The sequence below is a fragment of the Myotis brandtii genome, unplaced genomic scaffold (assembly GCF_000412655.1).
Source record: "Myotis brandtii unplaced genomic scaffold, ASM41265v1 scaffold51, whole genome shotgun sequence".
NCBI lineage: Eukaryota > Metazoa > Chordata > Mammalia > Chiroptera > Vespertilionidae > Myotis > Myotis brandtii.
This window is the reverse complement of record NW_005369442.1, coordinates 2,921,819-2,942,772: the sequence shown is the minus strand read 5'-3', so window position 1 is coordinate 2,942,772 and position 20,954 is coordinate 2,921,819. Positions and strand designations below refer to the sequence as shown.

Below are 20,954 nucleotides of genomic sequence, written 5' to 3'. Positions count from 1 at the left end.
TAAGTACTTGGACAAACTTCAAAAAGGTTGGGTTGAGAATGAAGTCCTTCTAGGTCACACCATGTGTAGAATTTGACCCATTCTTGTGGCTTTTGCACAGAGAATGGGTAAACAGGGTAAATCCAATATTTGGTGATGAGTTAGATGTGAAATGTCAAGAAAAACATTGAGGATGAAATCAAGCTTCTGATTTGGGAGAATGAGTGCAGCCAGTTACAGGGTTGGTGGAAGATGAATTAAGTTTGGAACATTCAGACAGGGAAAGATGGACAGTTGAATATACAAGTTTACAAACATAGCTGGAAGTCAATGGATGCTAGTTTTAGCTGGAGCAGTGAAGATGATCCAACCAGCCCTGACCGGTTTGGCTCAGTGGATAGAGCGTTGCCCTGCAGGCTGAAGGGTCCCGGGTTCGATTCCGGCCAAGGGCATGTACCTTGGTTGCGGGCACATCCCCAGTCGGGGGTATGCAAGAGGCAGCTGATCGATGTTTCTCTCTCATCGATGTTTCTAACTCTCTATCCCTCTCCCTTCCTCTCTGTGAAAAATCAATAAAAAATATATATATTATAAAAAAAAATGATCCAACCATTATTTGTGAACAATGGAAAGTCTCAATAGTAGGAAACATCAATACTTAAGAGGAAAGAGTAATAGAGAAATGATCAAGAGATGTTGGGATATATTGTTGTCTACCCCAGGAAAGGAGTGGTGAGTTAAACACACTCCACCAGAGATTAGGTGAGAGTCGTGTAAGAAATGCCAGCTTGTTAATGTTTGAGAGGCAAAAAGTGTAGACTGTGTAGGTCATTGGTAAGAGTCATACCAAGTGTAAGGGGTTTCATGGACACTTGGATGAAAGTTTAGTGACCTATAAAATCCTCATGGCTGCATAACGTAAGAGTCCCAATCTATATGGTTTATAGATTGATGGTGAACTATAATACCTCTCAGTAATAACTTGCTGGGTACACTGCTCAGATTTATTCTGTTATAAGAAATAAACTAGTTATGGTTATCACCTGGGAGACTCCAATTTTTGAAAATGATGGTACACTGGGGATTAGTGTGGCTCAAATATGTGTTATCAGAATTAAAAGAATTTTATGACCCACATAGATTCCCACCATCACCAAGTAAGATTCACTAAGTCTTTCATTTGAAGGCAAAGGTGGCTCTACTTTTTTTCCATGGCAAATTGCTGACACCCATCAGAAGTTCTCAGAAAATTCCCTTTCCATGGCTTTCACATTGCCTCTTCATCTTATTTTGTGTCTTCCCTCCCCTCCCCATCAATCTCAACTTTTCTTCAGAAAAAAAAAAAAAAAATCAAAATGAAAACAAAACATGTCTATCAATAGCTAAAGATACACACCATTTTCTGAGATACTGACTGCAAATAAAAACCATGTCCTTAGAATTTTGTAAAGATCAAATTGAGGAAGAGAACTGTATTGCTCTTTATCAGCTGTTCTTTTTTTAAAATATATTTTATTGATTTTTTTACAGAGAGAAAGGGAGAGGGATAGAGAGTTAGAAACATCAATCAGCTGCATCCTGCACACCCCCTACTGGGGATGTGCCCGAAACCAAGATACATGCCCTTGAACGGAATCGAACCTGGGACCCTTGAGTCCGCAGGCTGACGCTCCATCCACTGAGCCAAACCGGTTAGGGCTCAGCTGTTCTTAATAAAGCCACTTTAACTGTCTCTAGAACTTATGGGTTGAGATATAAGTAGTAACTTCAGAGCTCTATAATAGGACATGATTAGCATTTAAGAAATCTATTTGATTGTTACCCACCTAGTAATGACCATATAGAGGGACAGAGGTTAATTTAAAAATGTCTTTAGATATGTACATATATTCTACTAACCCATAAATCTAGAGAAGCAATTATTCACTAATAAGTTTCGTTTTCTCTGATTTAAAATCTTTTCATCTTGCCTGATTTTTTTCTGCAGAAAAAAAAATTAGTTTTTTCTATAATTTCTATAAACTAGAAAATTATAGTTTTTCTCCTAAAAAAATGCAACGATATTCTTTTCTTATAAATTGCCCTCTCGTATTTTCTTGTCAGCCTGCTTCAAGGAAATCCATGTATTCAATATACTTGCTCGCAGTTTGGCCCACACCAAATGGTTGTTTAATCCAAATATCTGAGCAGCAAACTGAGCTGATCCTTCTGGAGAAAGTATGGTTGAACAGCCAAGACCTATTGGTTCAGAAAGGAAAAGACAGAAAATTGAGCTGTCAATTAATACTGAAAGTACTACTTAAGCAAACTATTTTATACTCAGAGAAGTCCTGTTAGCCATAGATAATAAAAACTACTGTATTATTCTTATTTCAAGTATTTCTGCAGAAGGAGTTACTATCCTTAATGTTGGGGAGGTGAAGTGATTATAAGAGGAAAGTAATACATATCTGCTATGAGCAGGTATTTTATATGCATTATCTATGACTCTTCTCTCTGAATTCACTGGCAAAGATATTTACCCTTTTCAAAGTTCTTTTCACATACACAATCCCTTTAAATCCTGGTGAAGGACAATAGAAATAAAACAAGGGACAAGAGGGTAGAAACAGCTGTTCTTAGACAAACTTGAGGCATGCTAATTGTTTTAATAATATCTTAGCTACTCCTTTTGTTTTTACATTCTAACTAATCTAACATTTTTAAGCAGTAAAGGAGTCAAATCCAAAGCACAACCTTAATAAGTATCAGGTTGTAAGTAAATTTAATAGTAATAAGATCTAAAAGACTGAAGAGTAGCCATGGCTGTGTAGCTCACTTGGTTAGAGTGTTGTCTCAAATACACCAAGGTTGCAGGTTCAATCCCTGGTGAGGGCACATATGAGAATCAACCAATGAATATATAAATAAATGGAACAACACATCAATGTCTCTCTCTAAAAAAATCAATAAAAAAAATTAATAAAAAAGAAATGACCATAGATTAAAAAAAATTAACTTCCTTGGGGGCCACATGTTTGCCCAGCTTTGGTTTATTGAGGTGGTACTTATGACCATCACTAAAGTCAAAGAGTAGCTACCTGATCAATCCAAAAGCTCCCCTTTCCCAATATTCTTGGAATTCACTAGGCTCTTTGACTCTAACTATAATATCCCTAATAAGAACAGATTACAGTCCTCGCCGTTTTGGCTCAGTGAATAGAGCGTCAACCTGTGGACTGTCCCAGTCAAGGGCATATACCTCGGTTGCAGGCTCGATCCCTAATCCCTAGTATGTGGTCCCCTTTTTGTTGTTGTTTTTTGGTGGAGATGCCGGGGAATGTGTGGTCCCTTTATAGGGGTGCGTGTGGGGAGGCGACCAATCGATGTCTCTCTCTCACATTGATGTTTCTCTCTGTCTCTCCCCAACCCTTTCTCTCTAAAAAAAAATAAATGGAAAAATATCCTTGAGTAAGGATTAACAACAAAAAAAGAACATAGTATAAATCACAAGATTAATTTATTAATTTGTGTTAACATATGTGACTTTAGTCACTTTACTTTTAGTGTCATCCCAAAGATGACACTAAAGAGAATATTAGCATGGCCCCTGCTTAAGGATGACAAGCAAATACGTGAAGCGGGGGAAAAAAAAAATTAGATTAGTGAGCATGTTTTAAGAGAAAGAGAAATGGGAGTTTTCAGGATTTTACCCAGGCCACTGAAACACTATTCCTCAAAAGGTCATCCCACAATCCTAGTGATCAGAATGTACAAATCTTCAATTCTCTGTTTTTCCTTGAACAATACTAAATAAAATCTAATTTTTGCGCCCTAGCTAGTTTGGCTCAGTGGATAAAGTGTTGGCCTGCAAACTGAAAGGTCCCAGGTTCGATTCCAGTCAAGGGCACATGCCCAGGTTGTGGGCTCAATCTCCAGTGGGGGGCGAGCAGGAGGCAGCCGATCAATGGTTCTCTCATCATTGATGATTCTATCTCTCTCTCCATTTCCCTTCCTCTCCGAAATCAATAAAAATATATTTTAAAAAATGTTTAAAAACATCTAATTTTTGCTTACCACATTCCCATGGATAGCTTATTTTAAGCTCCATGGATAATACCTATACTATTTCCTCTAGTGTAGATTTGGTTACAGTTTTATTTATAGTTACAGTAGATTTCTAACTTGAGAAGTTGGTAGATGTCTAGTTGAAGACCTAGTCAAAGATGGATTAATTACAAGATGTCTCTCAGAAGTTGTGTAAAAAGCAGTAAAGGGAATAAAGAAAATAGACATAAACACAGCTGAAAGGCAAAGGGAGTGGTCACTACTTAGTATACCAAGAAAATTTAATCCTAAACTGGGAGCAGGGAAGGATGAGAAGCAGCCTGACGGAATCCACTGAAAGGTTGAGGAATTAGGGGCACCAGACACATCTGAAGGGAGGAGTCGGGGTGAAAATGGGGCAAAGGAGAAGGAAATCAAGAAGCAGTTTGCCCCTCAAATTCCCTTCCCCACCCTATGTACCTAAGCAAGCACCTTCCGGGCCATGGCAATTTTAAATTTTTATGAAGGCAAAACAGACTTGTCCAGACTTCTGTGGACTGGAGGACACCAGGCACAGCTGAGACACGAAACATCATAGTGAAAACGGGATTAAGTTTACAAATATTAAGATCCCTAGCTTCCTAAATGCTAGCAGCCAGGCTTATTCCTCCAAGTAGGAGACTGAGACTAGAAAGGTACTCTGGGTAATTCTGGGCAACACATGAGAAAAGATTGAAAGACATTGATGTGAGGTTATTCAAAGAACAGCCTTACCAGATCACCCCACAGTGGAGCCCACTTTTGACAAGCCCCAGCCATCTGCACAGGGCTTCCAACTGGCTTGTTACAGTGTCCCAGTTTTCTACACAGCTGAGGAAAGGAACCAATGTGAAAGACACAATAATCTCAAATAAAAGATGTTACTATAAATATTCCAGAAAGTATAGCAACAAGAGAAAGAAAATAGATATCAAGGAGGTCCAAATTTGAATAATAAGTCAAAAAACGAAAGAAAATGGAAGGGGAAGGAAATTATTAAGTAAATCAAATAAGCTTCCCAGGACTAAAAGAATCAGAATTCCAGAGTAAAAGCCCTCACTAAAAGCCAAGAATGAAAACAGACTCATCAAGACACATCTTTTGTGAAATTTAAGAATGGATAGACAAAAGATCCTACAAGTTTCCTAAAAGAAAATTCATAAACAAATGAGAAGACTGGAAAACATGAACACTAAATAGATGATTTTAAGAAATTACCATTAATTTTCTTAGGTGTATATATGGTGTCAAGCTTATGATTTAGAAACTAGAGTCGTTACCACTTAGAGAGGTATATTTAAGTATCTCTATATATAAAAGGCTAATATGCTAAGTGTCCCTCCGACTGTCTGACTGGTCGCTATGATGCGCACTGGCCACCAGGGGGCAAATGCTCAATGCAGGAGCTGCTGTGATGTGCACTTGCCATTTACAAAGAAATGGCACCGCAGACCTGGCGCCCACAAAGCAACACTCGGCTTCCCCCAAATGGGACAGAGGCTCCTCTACCACCCCGGAGCAACACCCCACCAAATTGCAGCCAACACTGCCGAGACCCCATGGCACAAAATGTGGCCCTCAGAAATGGTCGCTGTGGGAACCGGGTAATGACGTTACATAGCAACGCCCGGCTTCCTCTCCCTAGCGACTAGCCCCTTGGAGTTTCTTCAGCCCAGGAACACGACTTGCTTTACAGCTAGGTACAAACATTTTACACTTTAACCAGATGTCTGTGAAGCGTTTTCCCATGCCTCATCTCATTTGAGAGTTAGAAACATCGATGAGAGAGAAACATCGATCAGCTGCCTCCTGCACACTTCCTACTGGAGATGTGCCCGCAACCAAGGTACATGCCCTTGACCGGAATCGAACCCGGGACCTTTCAGTCCGCAGGCCGACGCTCTATCCACTGAGCCAAACCGGTTACGGCAGAATCCTATTTTCTTTTCATTAGCGAGAAAACGGAGATTTAGAAAGTTTAGAAACTTGACCCGACTGAAAAGAAGAAATTGTGGAACTTGAAGAAAATGACTTCAGGTTTTCTCACTGTGCAGAATATAGTCAAACACTGCAGCAGTTAAATATTTTACCCTTTGTTCTCCCTGCATGATCTACAATAACAGTCTGCTTCATGTTGATATTTACTGCTGTGTTGACAATTACCAGTTAAATATTTTACCCTTTGTTCTCCCTGCATGATCTACAATAACAGTCTGCTTCATGTTGATATTTACTGCTGTGTTGCTGACAATTACCTGAAAGAGAAGTTGGGCTGCTTCACTGGGCTGGAAAAAGTTTAGCTACATCAGAAAGCAGGTCTAATTAAGCAAGTTTATTCTCTATATATAAAAGGCTAAGTTGACTCACACATGTGTGATACATATGAAGCTCTCGTTGGCACCAATCGCACATGTGTGTTTCCTCTGTCATTTTCGATTGTGAATTTGGTTGACACTTCTATTACAGAAAGGGCGAATAGCGATATAAAAATATTTCTTCTAATTCATTTCCTTTCAATGTGCACAAATTCGTGCATTGGGCCTCTAGTTTAAGTATAAAATGCTATAATGTCTAAGATCTGCTTTAAAATAATCCAGAAGAGGGCTACAGATGCAACAAGATGTTAATTGCTGAAGCTGGGTAAGGGGTACATAAGGTTTTATTACATTATTCTCTATACTATTGTGCATGTTTAAACTTTTAATAAAGAATTTTTAAAAATTCAATGTATCTTACCACTGGGTAGTCGAAGAGAAGACCACACATCCTGAGCGCCCCAGTCTGCAGTGAGGGGAGGACAGCTGATAACTGGGTATGCAGTGTTACCAGACATCACTGGTCCTAAACCATTGCTTCTGCCTGCCACTGCCACAAAGACTGTAGGAATGCCATCCCCTAGGGAAGTCACAAGTTTATAATTATGCTAAATAGTCAAATGATATTTAAAGATAGGTTGAAAATAAGGGCCCATGTGTCTTAACTCCTTTAGTTCCTTCATCAGTCTCCAGAAAAGCATAAATAAGACATCACCTATTCATATTACATATTCTTATATTCTAAATATAAGGCTCACTCTGCCACTTATTATACATCAAGCAGTGAAGTAGTAAGAATAGGTTTGGCCATCTTTGAGATCCATAGGTTAAAGGAGAGGAGCGGGTACCAAAGTTTAAAGGGAATGGCTCAAAGGCCACTTCTACTATTGCTGCTTAGACTCAAGGAAACACCACCACCACCAGACCACTATCCTTTAACAGAGTAACAGAGGCTAGAGCTTTTGGTTTAAAAAAGAGTTGAAGGCAAATTCAATATAGTACTCAAGTATTTAAAACCCTTCAATGTATTTTCTAACATATCTCTAAAACATTTCATTCTTTGATAAAATTATAAATTGCTCCTTTGCATTTTTCTGGAAAAAGAGGTCTGGCTTTTATTATTTTATCAAAGAGACCTTTCCCTCCTCTCTAAAAAAACTTAACTTCACTCTTGTAGCAACAACCTTTGAAAAGAATATTCAAAAACATTTTTTCCAGTTGAAAAACATTTGGTCGTGTCTCTAGGGCTCCATTATTTTAGATCACTGCTATTTCATCAAGAGATTTCTTTTATATACTCAATTATGAAATTATTACTTAATTTCATGTTTGCCTCCCAGGAAAAGCTGGTCATTAAAGATACTTGAGAAGATCTGCTGCTTCAACCTCAGGCTTTCCATAATTGACATGGGCCCTATTTTCTGTTGGAGTATTTAAGAAATAGTGTTTGAGGGGCTTCTTATTAGGTAAAGACAGCCCGGTCTGTGTAGCTCAGTGGTTGAGCATCAATCCAGGAACCAAGAGGCCACTGATTCAATTCCCGATCAGAGCACATGCCCAGGTTGCAGGCTCAATTCCCTGTGGGGGGTATGCAGGAGGCAGACAATCGATGATGTTCCTTTCTCATCATGGATGTTTCTATCTCTCTATCCTCTCCTTCCTCTCTCTCTAAAAAGTCAATAAAATATATTTTAAAAAATAATAAAGACTAATTGTAGTCTTTATCTTCCTTCCATGCTTGAATTGTCAAATCATTCTCTTTAACCCACTCTTTTATAAGCATTACTAGTCTAAACATAAAATTCTTTGGCAAAATGTGGAGAATGTCCTGAAATGCTCCAGTTATCTGATGTTTACCTTCGTACTCAGCTTTAATCCTCAGCGTTTCATCTGGTCCTTTATGGGCAGAGGTCACCCGAAGTTCACATGGAATGCCAAAATATCCACAAGCCTTCTTGATTTTTTCACAGTGACCAAGATCAGAAGTTGAGCCCATTAATACTACAACCCTGCACTGACTTTGTGATTTCAGAAGCAACTGGAAGAAAAAAACATGCATAGCAAAAGAAGATAAGGACAAAAATGGATAAATATTGGAACGAGTTAATTTGCAGAGCTACAGTTTATACTAAAAATACATCTGAACAGAATATTTTATTTTTTAATAGACCAAATTTAAGATAAACACAACAAAATGTAAGAGAATTTACTTTTCAAAATAACTTCTATAAAGAAGAGTTCTTCATAATTAAAACCAAAGAGTATGATTTCTTAACCAAACTGTTAATTATAATAAGCAATGGGTAAATATTCAACTTCTAACTAATATTCAGAAAACTATAAATATATTTTATCCTAAGATTTTTAGTTCAGTCTGTTTAATGGAGGTTTTAAGGCATAATCAGCCAAAATACAGAGGTTATTTTATAAATCTTTAAGGTAGTCACAAGGAATCCAAATGCATATTCCCATGGAAATGATGATCTGAAAGATAGTTACGACGATTAGATAACCACAAATCCTATTCAATTCCCATGGAATCACAGTAATGACAATTCAATAGCTCTTAAAGTGACATTTTAATGTCACAAGGAACTCTAATTCTGAACTCTGATAATGGAACCCATGCTAATGGAACTCTGAGTAGCAGTGGAGAGGTTAGTAAGAAATGCATGACTTCTCTTGCAGGGGCCAGAGGAAACAAGGATTCTAGATTTCCTCAATTGGATTTGGGAGAAGTGTAATGGAAGCTTAATAGCAGGGGATCCAGGGATCCAGTTATTTTGAAGTAAGAAGTTCTTAGACAAAAACACATAATACAGTGTGGATTTACAACAAAAGGTTTACCTCTACTCTTTCAGCAACCCACTCAAAATTTTTCTTTACCATCTGGAGCCCTTCAGGAGTTACTTCCTTGAGGTCACGATATGACTAGAAAATAAAGACAGAAAGTTGAGGCTGCAAGTATTCTAATTAGTAATATTCTTGCTATCTGAAATTATTTGGTTTCTGAGTTTTGGGTACAGATTATGAAGAGTTTGCCTAGCAAAGGGTATATCTGAAAATGTATCTGAGTTTATGAATTAATTTCTTGAATTAGACTAAAAATAATTTAGTGCAGTACACTTAAACTACAATTAACTGCCATGACAATTCTCATATAAAGTGAATCTTGCCCTATGTTTTTTACGTAAAGAATAGAAATAGAACCTGGTAAGATCCAGAAGACTTGGGATAGAGTTCCAGATCTGCCACTTATTGCTGTAATTGTGAAGATATCTATCTTTCAGAATCTGTTGGGGTCCAACCCCAGCAGGTCGAGGGGTCCCCAAAGGTGTGGACGGAGTCGGCGAAGAAGGAATGACACGGAGACAGCGTTCAGTTGATCAGCAGCTTAGCCAGGATCTCTAGCCAGGTTGTAGCCAGGATCTCCAGCTATGTTCTGGTGTTTATTGTCTTGTTACATCTGTATTTATACCAGTTGATTTTAATCCTGTCAATTTCTATTGCAAAGGTTAGGGCGTTTCTTATCTCCATTCCAGGGAATAAAGATTATGTAGCTTAAGTGTGATTGTTTGTAGTTAAAGTGATTAACTGCCCGCCTGGCACTTAGTTAAGGGGTTTTATCCCTTCCCTAACTTCAGGGAAAAATCCCTACCTGGGGAAACAACCTTTCTCGGAGAGGTGACCTTGGTTAAAACACGTAGCTAAGGGGAACAAACATATTAAGAACAGTATGCTATATATGCCAGGTCCCTTGAAACATATGCTGTGCAGATGTTTCTTTCCTGCAGCGACTGTGTCAAGCAGCAAGGGTGGACCGGCTTCCGGCAAGAATCTTACTTTTCAAGTAATCAAACAAAGATAATACTTGCTGTGTGAGTCTATTACAATAATGAGAAATCTGCATTGTAAATGTAAGGTATTATTCCTACCTTTTTTTCCAGGATATAGGAAATATGAGAGATATTTAGCTTTAAATAAATAGCAATCAACAACACAGGTTCAAATCATAAACCTATATAATAAAGAGCTAATATGCAAATGGTCGTTGTGCCTTCGCACCAGGGTGGGGGGACCTGAGGCCAGGCCCCCCCCGCCCTGGTGCCGGGTCGGGGGATGCAGCTATACCCCCGACCCAGTGGGGCTTGATGGGGGTGGGGCCGGCCAGGTCTGGGTCTCATGTGATTTAGAGGCGCACATGCGTGGTCGGCGGGGACTTGACTCTGGGTCCCACAGCGCGCCCCAGACTCTGACAGGAGGGAGATTTTCATATACATTTTACTAATTTTCTTTAATCTCTGACACTTCTATTATAAAGGGCAAATAACAATATTAAAATATTTCCTCTAATTAATTCCCTTTTAATGTGCATGAATTTTGTGCACCGGGTCACTAGTCTATAATAAAAGTATAATATGCTAATTAGACCGGACAGCCAAACAACCTCCTGGACATCATTCTGGGTGTACTTCCCAACGAAGCCGTGGTGGTGGGGGCCGGGCCGAGGCAGAGGTGGTTAGGGGCGATGAGGCAGGCATGCGAGCAGTTAGGGGCGATGAGGCAGGCAGGCAGAGTGGCTAGGAGAGATGAGGCAGCCAGAGTGGTTAGGGGCAATGAGGCAGGAAGGCAAGTGGTTAAGAGCGATGAGGCAGACAGGCAGAGTGGTTAGGGGCAATCAGGTAGGCCAGTGGTTAGGAGCCAGCGGTCCCAGATTGCGAGAGGGATCCCTGCAGGATCGGGCCTAAACCAGCAGTCGGACATCCTCTGAGCGGTCCCGGATCGAGAGAGGGTGCAGGCTGTGCTAAGGGACACACCCTCCGCCCCCTCACCCCCACCCCACTGTGAACCAGGCCTCTAGTAAATAATAATTGCCTTTCTTGCCTCCCACTTTTCCTTTCTCCTCTACCAGAGCCTGATCTTGCAATGAATAAAAAATAACAACAACCCTGAAGTATCACTTACCTGTTTGTCTTTCTGTTGGCTTCGATCTCCTGATGGCCAGAGTCTCCAGGAATCATTATCAATAACATCAGCAAGAACAATTTCTTTGGTGGTGACATCAACACCAAATTCAATCTAGAAACAGCAGATCACCAAAGAAAAGTTTCTCAAAACTATACTACTAAAGACATTTCTCAGTTGTAATTTTTTACTTTCAAATCTCCATTTTATTTGTACCTTCATATCAACCAGTGTACAGTCCTGGGGCAACCAGGATTTCTCCAGTATTTCAAAAATAGCCTGTGTAGCATGATTCATGATGTCCACTTCAGTCTGGCCTATAACAAGTCCAGCAAAGCAAAATTTTGCAGCAATGAGTTGTTCCTCAGACCACTGTGGATCATTATTGGCATCATCCTGAAAATAAAGTATAGGATTACAATTAATCTATAATAAAAGGATAATATGCCAATTAGACTGGACGTCCTTCCTGACAAAGCAGGGTCCCGGGTGCTGGAGGGACCAGCCTAGGTCCTGGAGGGAAGCTGGTGCCAGCAGCTGGGGAAGGAAGGTCTACTCTTGCACGAATTTTCATGCATCGGGCCTCTAGTTTAAATATAAGATATTTGAACTTTTCTAATAATCTGAAGTCCTTTTTCCCTTGAGCATGAATCCTCAGAAATATCCCTCTAAAAAATGTCCTCTAAAGATTAAATTTTATTTAAAATACCCTTTAATTCACAGCAAATATATTCAGTTGGTCTACTTTCAATAGTTACTTTAAAACTTAAAATATTTGGGTAACATTCTAATTATAAAGTATTGAAAGAATTTGGCCTCTCTCTAGAAACTAACTTAAACACAAATATGGAAAGAGAAAAGCAGTTTCAATAAAGAAAACCAATACAAATTCATAACCACGGACTCCTACTTCCTTTATTGTATGTTTTTGCTTATAAGAGACACTGATAATAGTTTTTCTGTATCTATAATAATAAAAGTGTAATATGCTAATTAGACTGGACGAAGCTGGGGCTGCGAGGGCCGAGCCCCTTGCATGAATTTTGTGCATCGGGCCTCTAGCTAAAATATAAAAGACCCCTCATAGTAGCCTTTACTTCAAATTCTTCAACAGTAAATTAAAAATTTTTTTGAATTGTTACTTTTCTTCCTAGTAATTGCTAATTTTATTTTGTTAGTCACCTTGGTAGAAAGTAAGATAGGTTTTCAAAGGTGTTTCCTTTTTAAAAGCTGAATTATGATTGCTAATGGAAGTATACATTATTGACATGTTTCTGGAGTGACAACTGTAATGTAAAAAGTTTTTTAAATTGTTTTTTTTGTGAGGGAAAGGGATAGAGGGATGAAAACATAAGTGAGAGAGAAACATCATCGCTTTAATGTTTAAATGTTTGACTTTAAGTTTGTAGTTGTGTTATAGTAAGACAGATGCATAAAATAAATACCTTAAAAAACATCTCCACTTTAGGAGGGTAAAATTTGTACCCTTCTTTGACACCAGGATTTCTTTTGAGAAAAGAACCAGTTGCTATTCTTCTACAAACCCATTCAATTGGAATCATTTCACACTTAGGTGCAATGAAAGCGGTCTCCCCACATTTTCTGGTGAAAGCAGTTTTGATACCTATATATGAATAAGAAAAAGAAAAAAAAACCACACCATTAAAATTGTATTTTAAAAAGTAGACCTGAGGCATAATAAAACTCTATCCTTACAAAAAATAAAATCCTATTTAGCTAATTACATTTCTCTTAAATGACACTATCAAAAATAAATGTAATTTTTAAAAAGTAGAAATAGGAAAAATTAACATGTCTTACTACTACTTATCAAAATACTCAGGTTTGTTTCACTTTCATGTCACATGGCAAAATATATACTGGATCCTGAGTCGCAGTGTCTTTATCATTCATTAATTTTTTCATTCAAAAAATACTTATTGAGAACATCCTCTGCCAATGAGTACTTGACTTTGCACAAGGCACATAACTTATCTAAGTGGCACTTAATCATTAGATTTAGTTGCAGGATTCTCATATTCTATGGTCCATTATTATACAGGCCTTGTAAAATATCGATCTACTTAGCACAATCAGCTATAATCTTAAATTTTGGATAGCTTTTTTCTCTTAACATTAGAAGCAAATTATCTTTAAAAAACCACCCAACAATTAGCAGCAGGGACATAATGGCCAATTTGGCCAACAGCAAATAAAATAGTTGTTCTTCCTCTCCTTCTCTCTTATTCAAACTATTATTGGAAAACTAAAATAAAGAGCTGACTTGTGATGTTTAAAATGGGAACTATTTTATGTGGTAGTCTTGGAAAATAACCTCTCTAAAAACAGTTATAATGTTTATCACAAACCATATCAGCATTCCATTTCTGGGATTTCTAGGTATTAACATTACAGCCTGAAGATGAACGTTATGTTAAACTCATGTAGGAGATACTTTAATTCCCATTAATGCTACAGTATTACTTTAGAGTGATGTAATAACACTTCTACGAAAGGCTGTATTGAAAAGAACTGAAAGCAGGTACTCAAACAGGTACTCATACACCAATGTTCACAACAGCATACTAGTAATTCCTAATAGCCAAAAGGGAGAAACAGCCCAAGTGTCCATCAACAGATGAATGGGTAGACAAAATGTAGTATACACATTCAATGGATTCAGTCATAAAAAGGAAAGAAATTCTAATACACGCTATAACATGCATTAAACTTGAAAACAAGCTAAGTTAAATAAAGAATATAATTCATTCCACGTATATAAGGTCCCTAAGATAGGCAAATTCATGGATAAATGTAAAACAGAGGATACCAGAAGCTAGGGAGAAGGGGGAATAGAGAATTACTATTTAATGTGTCAGGGTTTCTGTCTGGGACAATGAAAGTTATGAAAATAGATAGTGGTGATGGTTGCACAGCACTGTGTATGTACTTACCGCCAAGAACTGCACATTTAAACATGGTTAAAACGGTAAATTTTATGTATGTATATTTTGCCACAAAGTAACTTTTAAAAGTATCAAAACCTAATTTGTTAGGCATTGCTAATTTATTTTCTTTTTGTTTAACCCTCATAACACCTGATAAGGTAGATAGTATGATTATCCAATAAAACAGATGAGGACACTGAGGCTCAGTAGTTATGTCAGCTAGTAGTAGGTATAGCAGGGTTTCCAACCCATACTGAACTCTGTGGGTTGCCCACTTAACCACTATACTATACTATACTACCTGTCCCCAAAGTGTTATTATATCCCAATACAAAGTAATACTAGAGCATGAATGCGAATCAACAAACCCGCATGGGCTTAATATAATATTCATCTCAAGGCTGCAATGTTAGTACCTCCATTGCCAATGTAATCCTCTAAGACAAAAGTTTTCTTAGGAAAGGACTGGAGATCATTGATCATATGTATGTATCCATACATGAAAGGAATTTACATTTATAAAAACTCTGCACTGTTCTGAGTGTTTTATGCATTATCTTATTTAACAAAATATAAAAATTTTGAGGTAGGTATTATTATTTACATTTTATAGTGAAAGAAGCAGAGACTCAAAGAAATGAAGTGGAAACTCTAGGTTATGCTGCCAGTGAGTAATGGTGCCTGGACTTGGAAGTGCACTGTCCAATTCCAAAACCTATGCTGCTTTCTCTGCATCTCCTCTGGGTTTGACCAGTAAAATTCAATGGAAACAGGGTAAATAAATTGTGGTATGCTGCATAACCAGGAAATGACTGGGCTCATAGGCAGATGATTGACATCAATCCTTAACTCAAGGTGATTAACTACGTGCCTCACTGCCTGGCTTCAAGAGCTCTTCTTTTTCAGACCTATTAGTCCTTAGTCATATTTGCTCATTTGTCCAAATCTGTTGTTTAAACATAAACAAGTTACTCTTACCCAGAGAAACTCCTCCCAGCCCCCACCCTGCGACATGCACACACTTAAGGGAACCAAAAGCACAGAATCAACTTATGGTAATAAACTTGTACAGAGAAAAAAAAAAAAAAAAACACTTCCAAAAAATACTGATTCAGTTAAATGATATGATTCCTTTTAATACAGATGCTAACCATTAAAGCAAATTTCATGACTACATACGATGAGAAAAAGAACTCCCCCCATTTGTCTGTTGTCTACAAAATTCAAAGCCATCACGATTACTAAGAAAATGTTACTTCATACTCTGAATTACAATGGCCACGTATGATAAACAGCCCACATATTCCTGGGGCCATCCATGTATTAAGGCTGCCCAGCTTCCCATCCGTGGTTTGGCAACTGTAGGATTGTTATTCATATCACTATTCTCACACCTAAATGTAATTTCAGTGCATTTTTGTGGGAGAGCTGAAACTTAAAGGTTAAATTTTGATTTTTAAACATTGAGACCAAATCCACAAATCTTCTAACTCAGGTACAGCACATAATATAATTACCAGGGAAAAACAGTATTACCTATACCTATTATTTGCTCAGTATTTTATAGTTTGTTCATGAGTGACAATGAGAAAACTAGAATCCTGATTTATTGATTCTCATTCTGGTGCTCTTCCCATTCTAATTTCTTGAATTACCTTAATTTGGAACATAACCCTGGTTGTAAAGAAAGAAATTTTAAATAGACCACTGGTGGTCAATTAGACATAGCATTTATTCAACTAGTAGCAAGTAAAAATTACATAAAGCGTAACAGAACTCTTAATCTGTCCTCAAACCGATTTGTTCAAGAATTTTAAAAAACCTAGGTTTTCCTTAATTTTACAACATATAAAGCCTGGAAAATACTTTTCAACATTTCCTGTGAGCCAAATAAGTTTCAGCTAAGTTAAATGTGTCAAATACAATAGTTTATAGAGAATTGTTAAGAGTACTTCATTTAAGGTAATCAATTTTCCTAGTTACCTGAGCTGCAAGACTTTCAAAGTCAAACTAGGAGACACCCTCAACAACTTGGATCACTCTAATTCACTTGTTCTTAAACCCCAGAAAGTATACTGATAGTGCCTTATTAAATAAGCAAAAAGCTTGGGCTGTACTTATCTTCTATTACTTTAAAGTGCATATATGTGTGCGCGCTACACACACACTCCCACAGCTATATGCAATTACTGTGGGTACATAGATACTAATTTATTAACAATTTACAGTGTTAAGTAACTTGGGTTTGACTCCCAGTCAGGGGTGCAGGCCTGGGCTGCATGTTCAATCCCCAGCACCGGTTGGGATGCCTGCGGGAAGAAGCCAATAGATGTATCTCTTCCACATCGATGTTTCTTTCTCCCCCTCCCTTCCTCTCTCTCTAAAAATCAGTGGAAAAGTATCCTTGGGTGAATATTAACGAACACTGAAATGGTACTTGGGAAGAGACAAAACTATCTAGAACCCATTCTGTACTAACAGAATGGATTTAACTTAAATTACCTTATTTTGTTTTTTGTTTTCCTTGATGTCTGTAGCCAAACTTATCCCTGAGGCCCAGCAGAGGGGATCAGGGCCCATGCACCACAGTGTTTCTGTGGCAGCCTTCTGGGCCAGTGCGTGCCATGGGTGGGCAGGCACCGAATTTGACACGGCTGCATAAATTACCTTATTTTGTATAAGGCAGGCATGTCTACCTTGACTGGCAACAAACGTATGAAATCCCCCTTTTGATTTAAGGAAGACTAATGCTTACTGGAAGCTCTAAATTACGAAAGGGCAACTGGGAAAAGTGTAAATAAAAGGAGACAAAGTTATTAAGTTATAAAATTAGAACTGAGATAAAGAACAAAGCTTTTATTTAATAGGTAAGGAACCAGAGGCTTCAAAGGTTAAAGGATCGAAGACAATGAGACTACTAAAGGGAAAGAGTGCAAATCTTTTACAGGTTAAGATTTCATACACCACAGACCAATCTGCAGAAAAATACATTATCCTAATTCCCCTTCCTTCACTCCATAGAATGTTTTGATCTTGTTTTTATCTTTCTAGTAGACGTCTCTATTGGAAAGTCTTCAGTTTTGGAGTAGGAGGTAATCCTGAAGATCTTTGATCTAGTCCAAATCCCTCACTTGGGGAATAGCGGAATGAAATGTGGTTAGTCTTCAAACACTTTTCAGAGCTTTCAAGTGGAAGAGAAATTTTAAATTCTGTATTATCTCCAAGGATGGAACACAGAATAATTGTATAGAATTACAGCTCATAAATTTCAACTCATCAACTAGAGCTGCCTAACACCAGAATTTGCTTCCTTCATAGGTACATTCCTTAAGGTCCTTTATAGGTAAGTCTCTCTTAGGAAGATGCCCTAGAAGTTGCAGGGAAGATTCCTTTTAATTAACTAAATAATACTACTTACTAATTCCAAACCAAGTAAAGTGTTATAGTGAAATCTGAGTTCCTGGTTTGATTTAAATAAGCTTACTTGTGAGGCATCTCCAAACAAAATGTTAATACAAATAGTGTCATCTACCCATGAAAGAGATTAGAGTGTGTTGTGTATATACCTCCCTGATAAAGGGAAGCCACTTACCTGATTCCTCTAAGAACTAAAAAAATAATAACTAGTAATCAACATGTTGTTAATACAATGTGTCATTTCTCCCTGAAAAGGACCAATATGTGTATGTGAGAGAGAACATGAAGTGGGAGGCTACTGGGAGAGCCACTTACCTGCTTCCTGTAACAACTGAAAAATACAACTAGTAATTTTATTTGAGATTGCAGCTTTTCCTTCCAGGTGATTCTTTCTGGCTGCATTTCCTGCTGTAATCTGGTCCTTGGACTGCAGGAGCACTTTTCCTGGACTGTCTAACAATTCATAGACTTCTTTTGTTTTACCCTCATAGAGCTTTTTACCAATGTTCAGTACTGTGGAAATAGAATGGAAACATCATATTTCAGGAAGAATTTTGCTAAACAGTAAAGACTACTTAGAATGATGAATCAATGAACACAGTGGTTAAGCAAAATTTTAATAATAAGCTCATCTGCATAGGAGCTTACCATATACTCTATAAAGTATTTCCACATGCATCATCATATTTGATTCACACAATTTTGTGAAGAATTATTGTGTAAATAATTGTAGAGATTAGGAAACAAGAATCAAAAAGGTAGAGGTCACGAATTGGGAAATTGCAGAACCAGACAAAATTCTGAATCTTCTATCAAATTCTGTGGTCTTTCCACTATCAACCTGACTCTCAGAGCAGAACTGAAGTAGAATTAAGATCCATTAAAATTAATGTAAATATACTAGTATTTTCAGATACATACAATAACTAATCTAGCTTGCAGGGGCCAGGGTTGGGGGAGAGGGAATGCTTTATTTTGCCTGACTTCTGCTTTCCATGGCAGGTGAGATAGGCAAGTTCAGCCAAATTGGTTCCCGATTCAAGTTAATGTGCAAGGGAAGGCACCTCCACCAGTAGTTAGCCCACCTGGAAGCACCTTTCTCTCTTTCTCAATCCTGCTTCCCAATCTTCTACCCTTAGTTAACCCTTTCTCTTAACAGTTGCAGGAAAGTATGAGGAAGTAAGGACAAGAGACTTCAATTTTGCCCTAGCTAGTTTGGCAAAGTGGGTAGATTGCCAGCCTACAAACTGAAGGTTCCCGGTTTTGATTCCGGTCAAGGGCATGTACCTGTTGCAGGCTCAATCCCCCACCCATAGAGAACCCAATTTTGATGCAGGTTGTAAGACCTATATGACGATCAGAGATAACAGAAGTTCAAGGACTTAAGATTTCCTAGGGGAAAAAAATCACTCATTCTCAGTATCAGCATTTTTTAATGTCCATGTGTCAGGTAGTAGGGATATAGCAGTAAAGGAGATGAAGTTCATGCTGTCAAGTGACCTGAGTCTGAGGGCAGCTGAAATTAAATAAGACATCTAGTAAGTATAGTGTACGAAATATAGACTATGGGACCACAGGTTCATAGCGGGGCCACCAAACCTAGTCTAGACCTCAAAGAACAATGAGAGGATTAGGCTGAGATCTGAGGAATGATCAAAATGTAACCAGAAGAGGGAAAGGGGTAGGTAGTGGTAAAGAAAAAAGACCATGGGGTGAAAGAATACATGCATGGCAGAACTTCAGTATACCTGGAGCACTTTGTGTGTACACTGCTGCTGGGCAGGGAGGGTGGCAGCAGCTAAGAGTAGCAACAAATGGCAGGAGATAAGACTTCCACAAGAGTTGGGGAAGTAGGTTATGTCCAGCTAGTGGAGGGAACCACCAAACAAATTTAGAGGATGAATCCCATCCCCTATTATGTCTTGACTCACGGACAAGGCTTAAAAGGCCCTTCAAAACAGCCCCAGCGTAGTGGTCCAAATTCAATGTCTCATTCCTTTCCTAGGACTCTAACTTCTGTAACTGAATTTCTATATCCCCCTCCCAGGCTTTGGACATGCTCTTCCCTGGGCCTAGAATACGGTTTCCTTCACTCCTCATCCTTTAGGTCTGATACGCCATGTTGACTGAGTTTAGACTTTATCCTAAGAACAAACATGTGGCTTTTAAGCATTTAGTAAAATGACAGATTTCTATATTAGAAAGATTATGGCTGCTGTATGACGAATGAAATGAAGAAGGGGAGAGAGACGGAGAGAACAGTTAGGATACTGTCGCAGCAATACAGGCAAGAAACGTCCTGGTCTAAGGAAAAAGTAATGGGGAAAAGACTCGAGATATTTAAACGGTAAAAAAAAATTTTTTAAATTTATTTTTATTGATTTCAGAGAGGAAGGGAGAGGAGGACACAGAGAGAGAAACATCTATGATGAGAGAGAATCACTGATTGGCTGCCTCCTGCATGCCCCACACTGGGGATTGAGCATGCAACCCAGGCATGTGCCCCGACCAGGAATTGAAGTGTGACCTCCTGGTTTGTAGGTCGATGCTCAACCACTGAGCCACGCCAGCTGGGCTAAAAGGTACAAGTTTTTAGAACAATTGATTCATTTTGGGAGATAACAGAGACAGGAAAAAGTCAAGATGTTGCCTAGGTTAGATAAAAGGCAAAAGGAAGTTTGTACCTACTGCCCCTCCTTCCCAATTTAGTTGAATCAATACTTTTTAACCTAGTCATTAAATAGGGTAGGAATTATGGGTAGAAATATCTTAATCATGGGAAACATGCTACAAGTACCGAAATGCCTGCTACAAATTAGTGGACTTGCCTGGTGGTTTCAGAGCTCCCCAAAGCCATCATGGCATTACAAGGCTAATTTAAAAACACACCCCAAATCGGGACAGAAAATAGCAAATTTTTCAGAAGGTTCAATGATTAACTTTCTGGAATAGAAGGTTATTATTAACCTAACAAGAAGAGTCATCTAGTTTGAAGAGTCAACACGAGATGTTCCAGTGTTTGTTTTTCAGTACCTATTGATTACAAAACTGACTTCCAGGCACCTCTTCACCCGATGGCCATTTCTGTTCTAACTATCCCTTCCCTTCCCTTTCGTCCTCACCCCATCCCAGACGCAGTCCTGGGTGTTTCGGAAAGTTCGGGAGGCCGGGGGGCGCTTTATTTACAAGGCTCGGTACCGGGACGCCCGGGCCACGTGTCCGCCTGCGCGGCGGCCTGGAGGGGCGGGTACCGGGAGATCGGGCA

General features: G+C 38.6%; 1 protein-coding gene across 1 annotated transcript; it reads right to left on the bottom strand.

The window, feature by feature from the left end:
- Positions 1-1,800: 1,800 nt before the first annotated feature.
- On the bottom strand, positions 1,801-20,953 carry PAICS (phosphoribosylaminoimidazole carboxylase, phosphoribosylaminoimidazole succinocarboxamide synthetase; the record flags this gene model as incomplete). Its single annotated transcript, XM_005877186.1, has 9 exons — positions 1,801-2,217; positions 6,781-6,939; positions 8,217-8,397; positions 9,207-9,290; positions 11,325-11,438; positions 11,541-11,720; positions 12,770-12,948; positions 18,005-18,202; positions 20,812-20,953. Coding segments are annotated over 9 exons (1,404 nt in total), but the record flags the coding sequence as incomplete, so codon positions are not given.
- Between the last annotated feature and the right edge of the window lies 1 nt (position 20,954).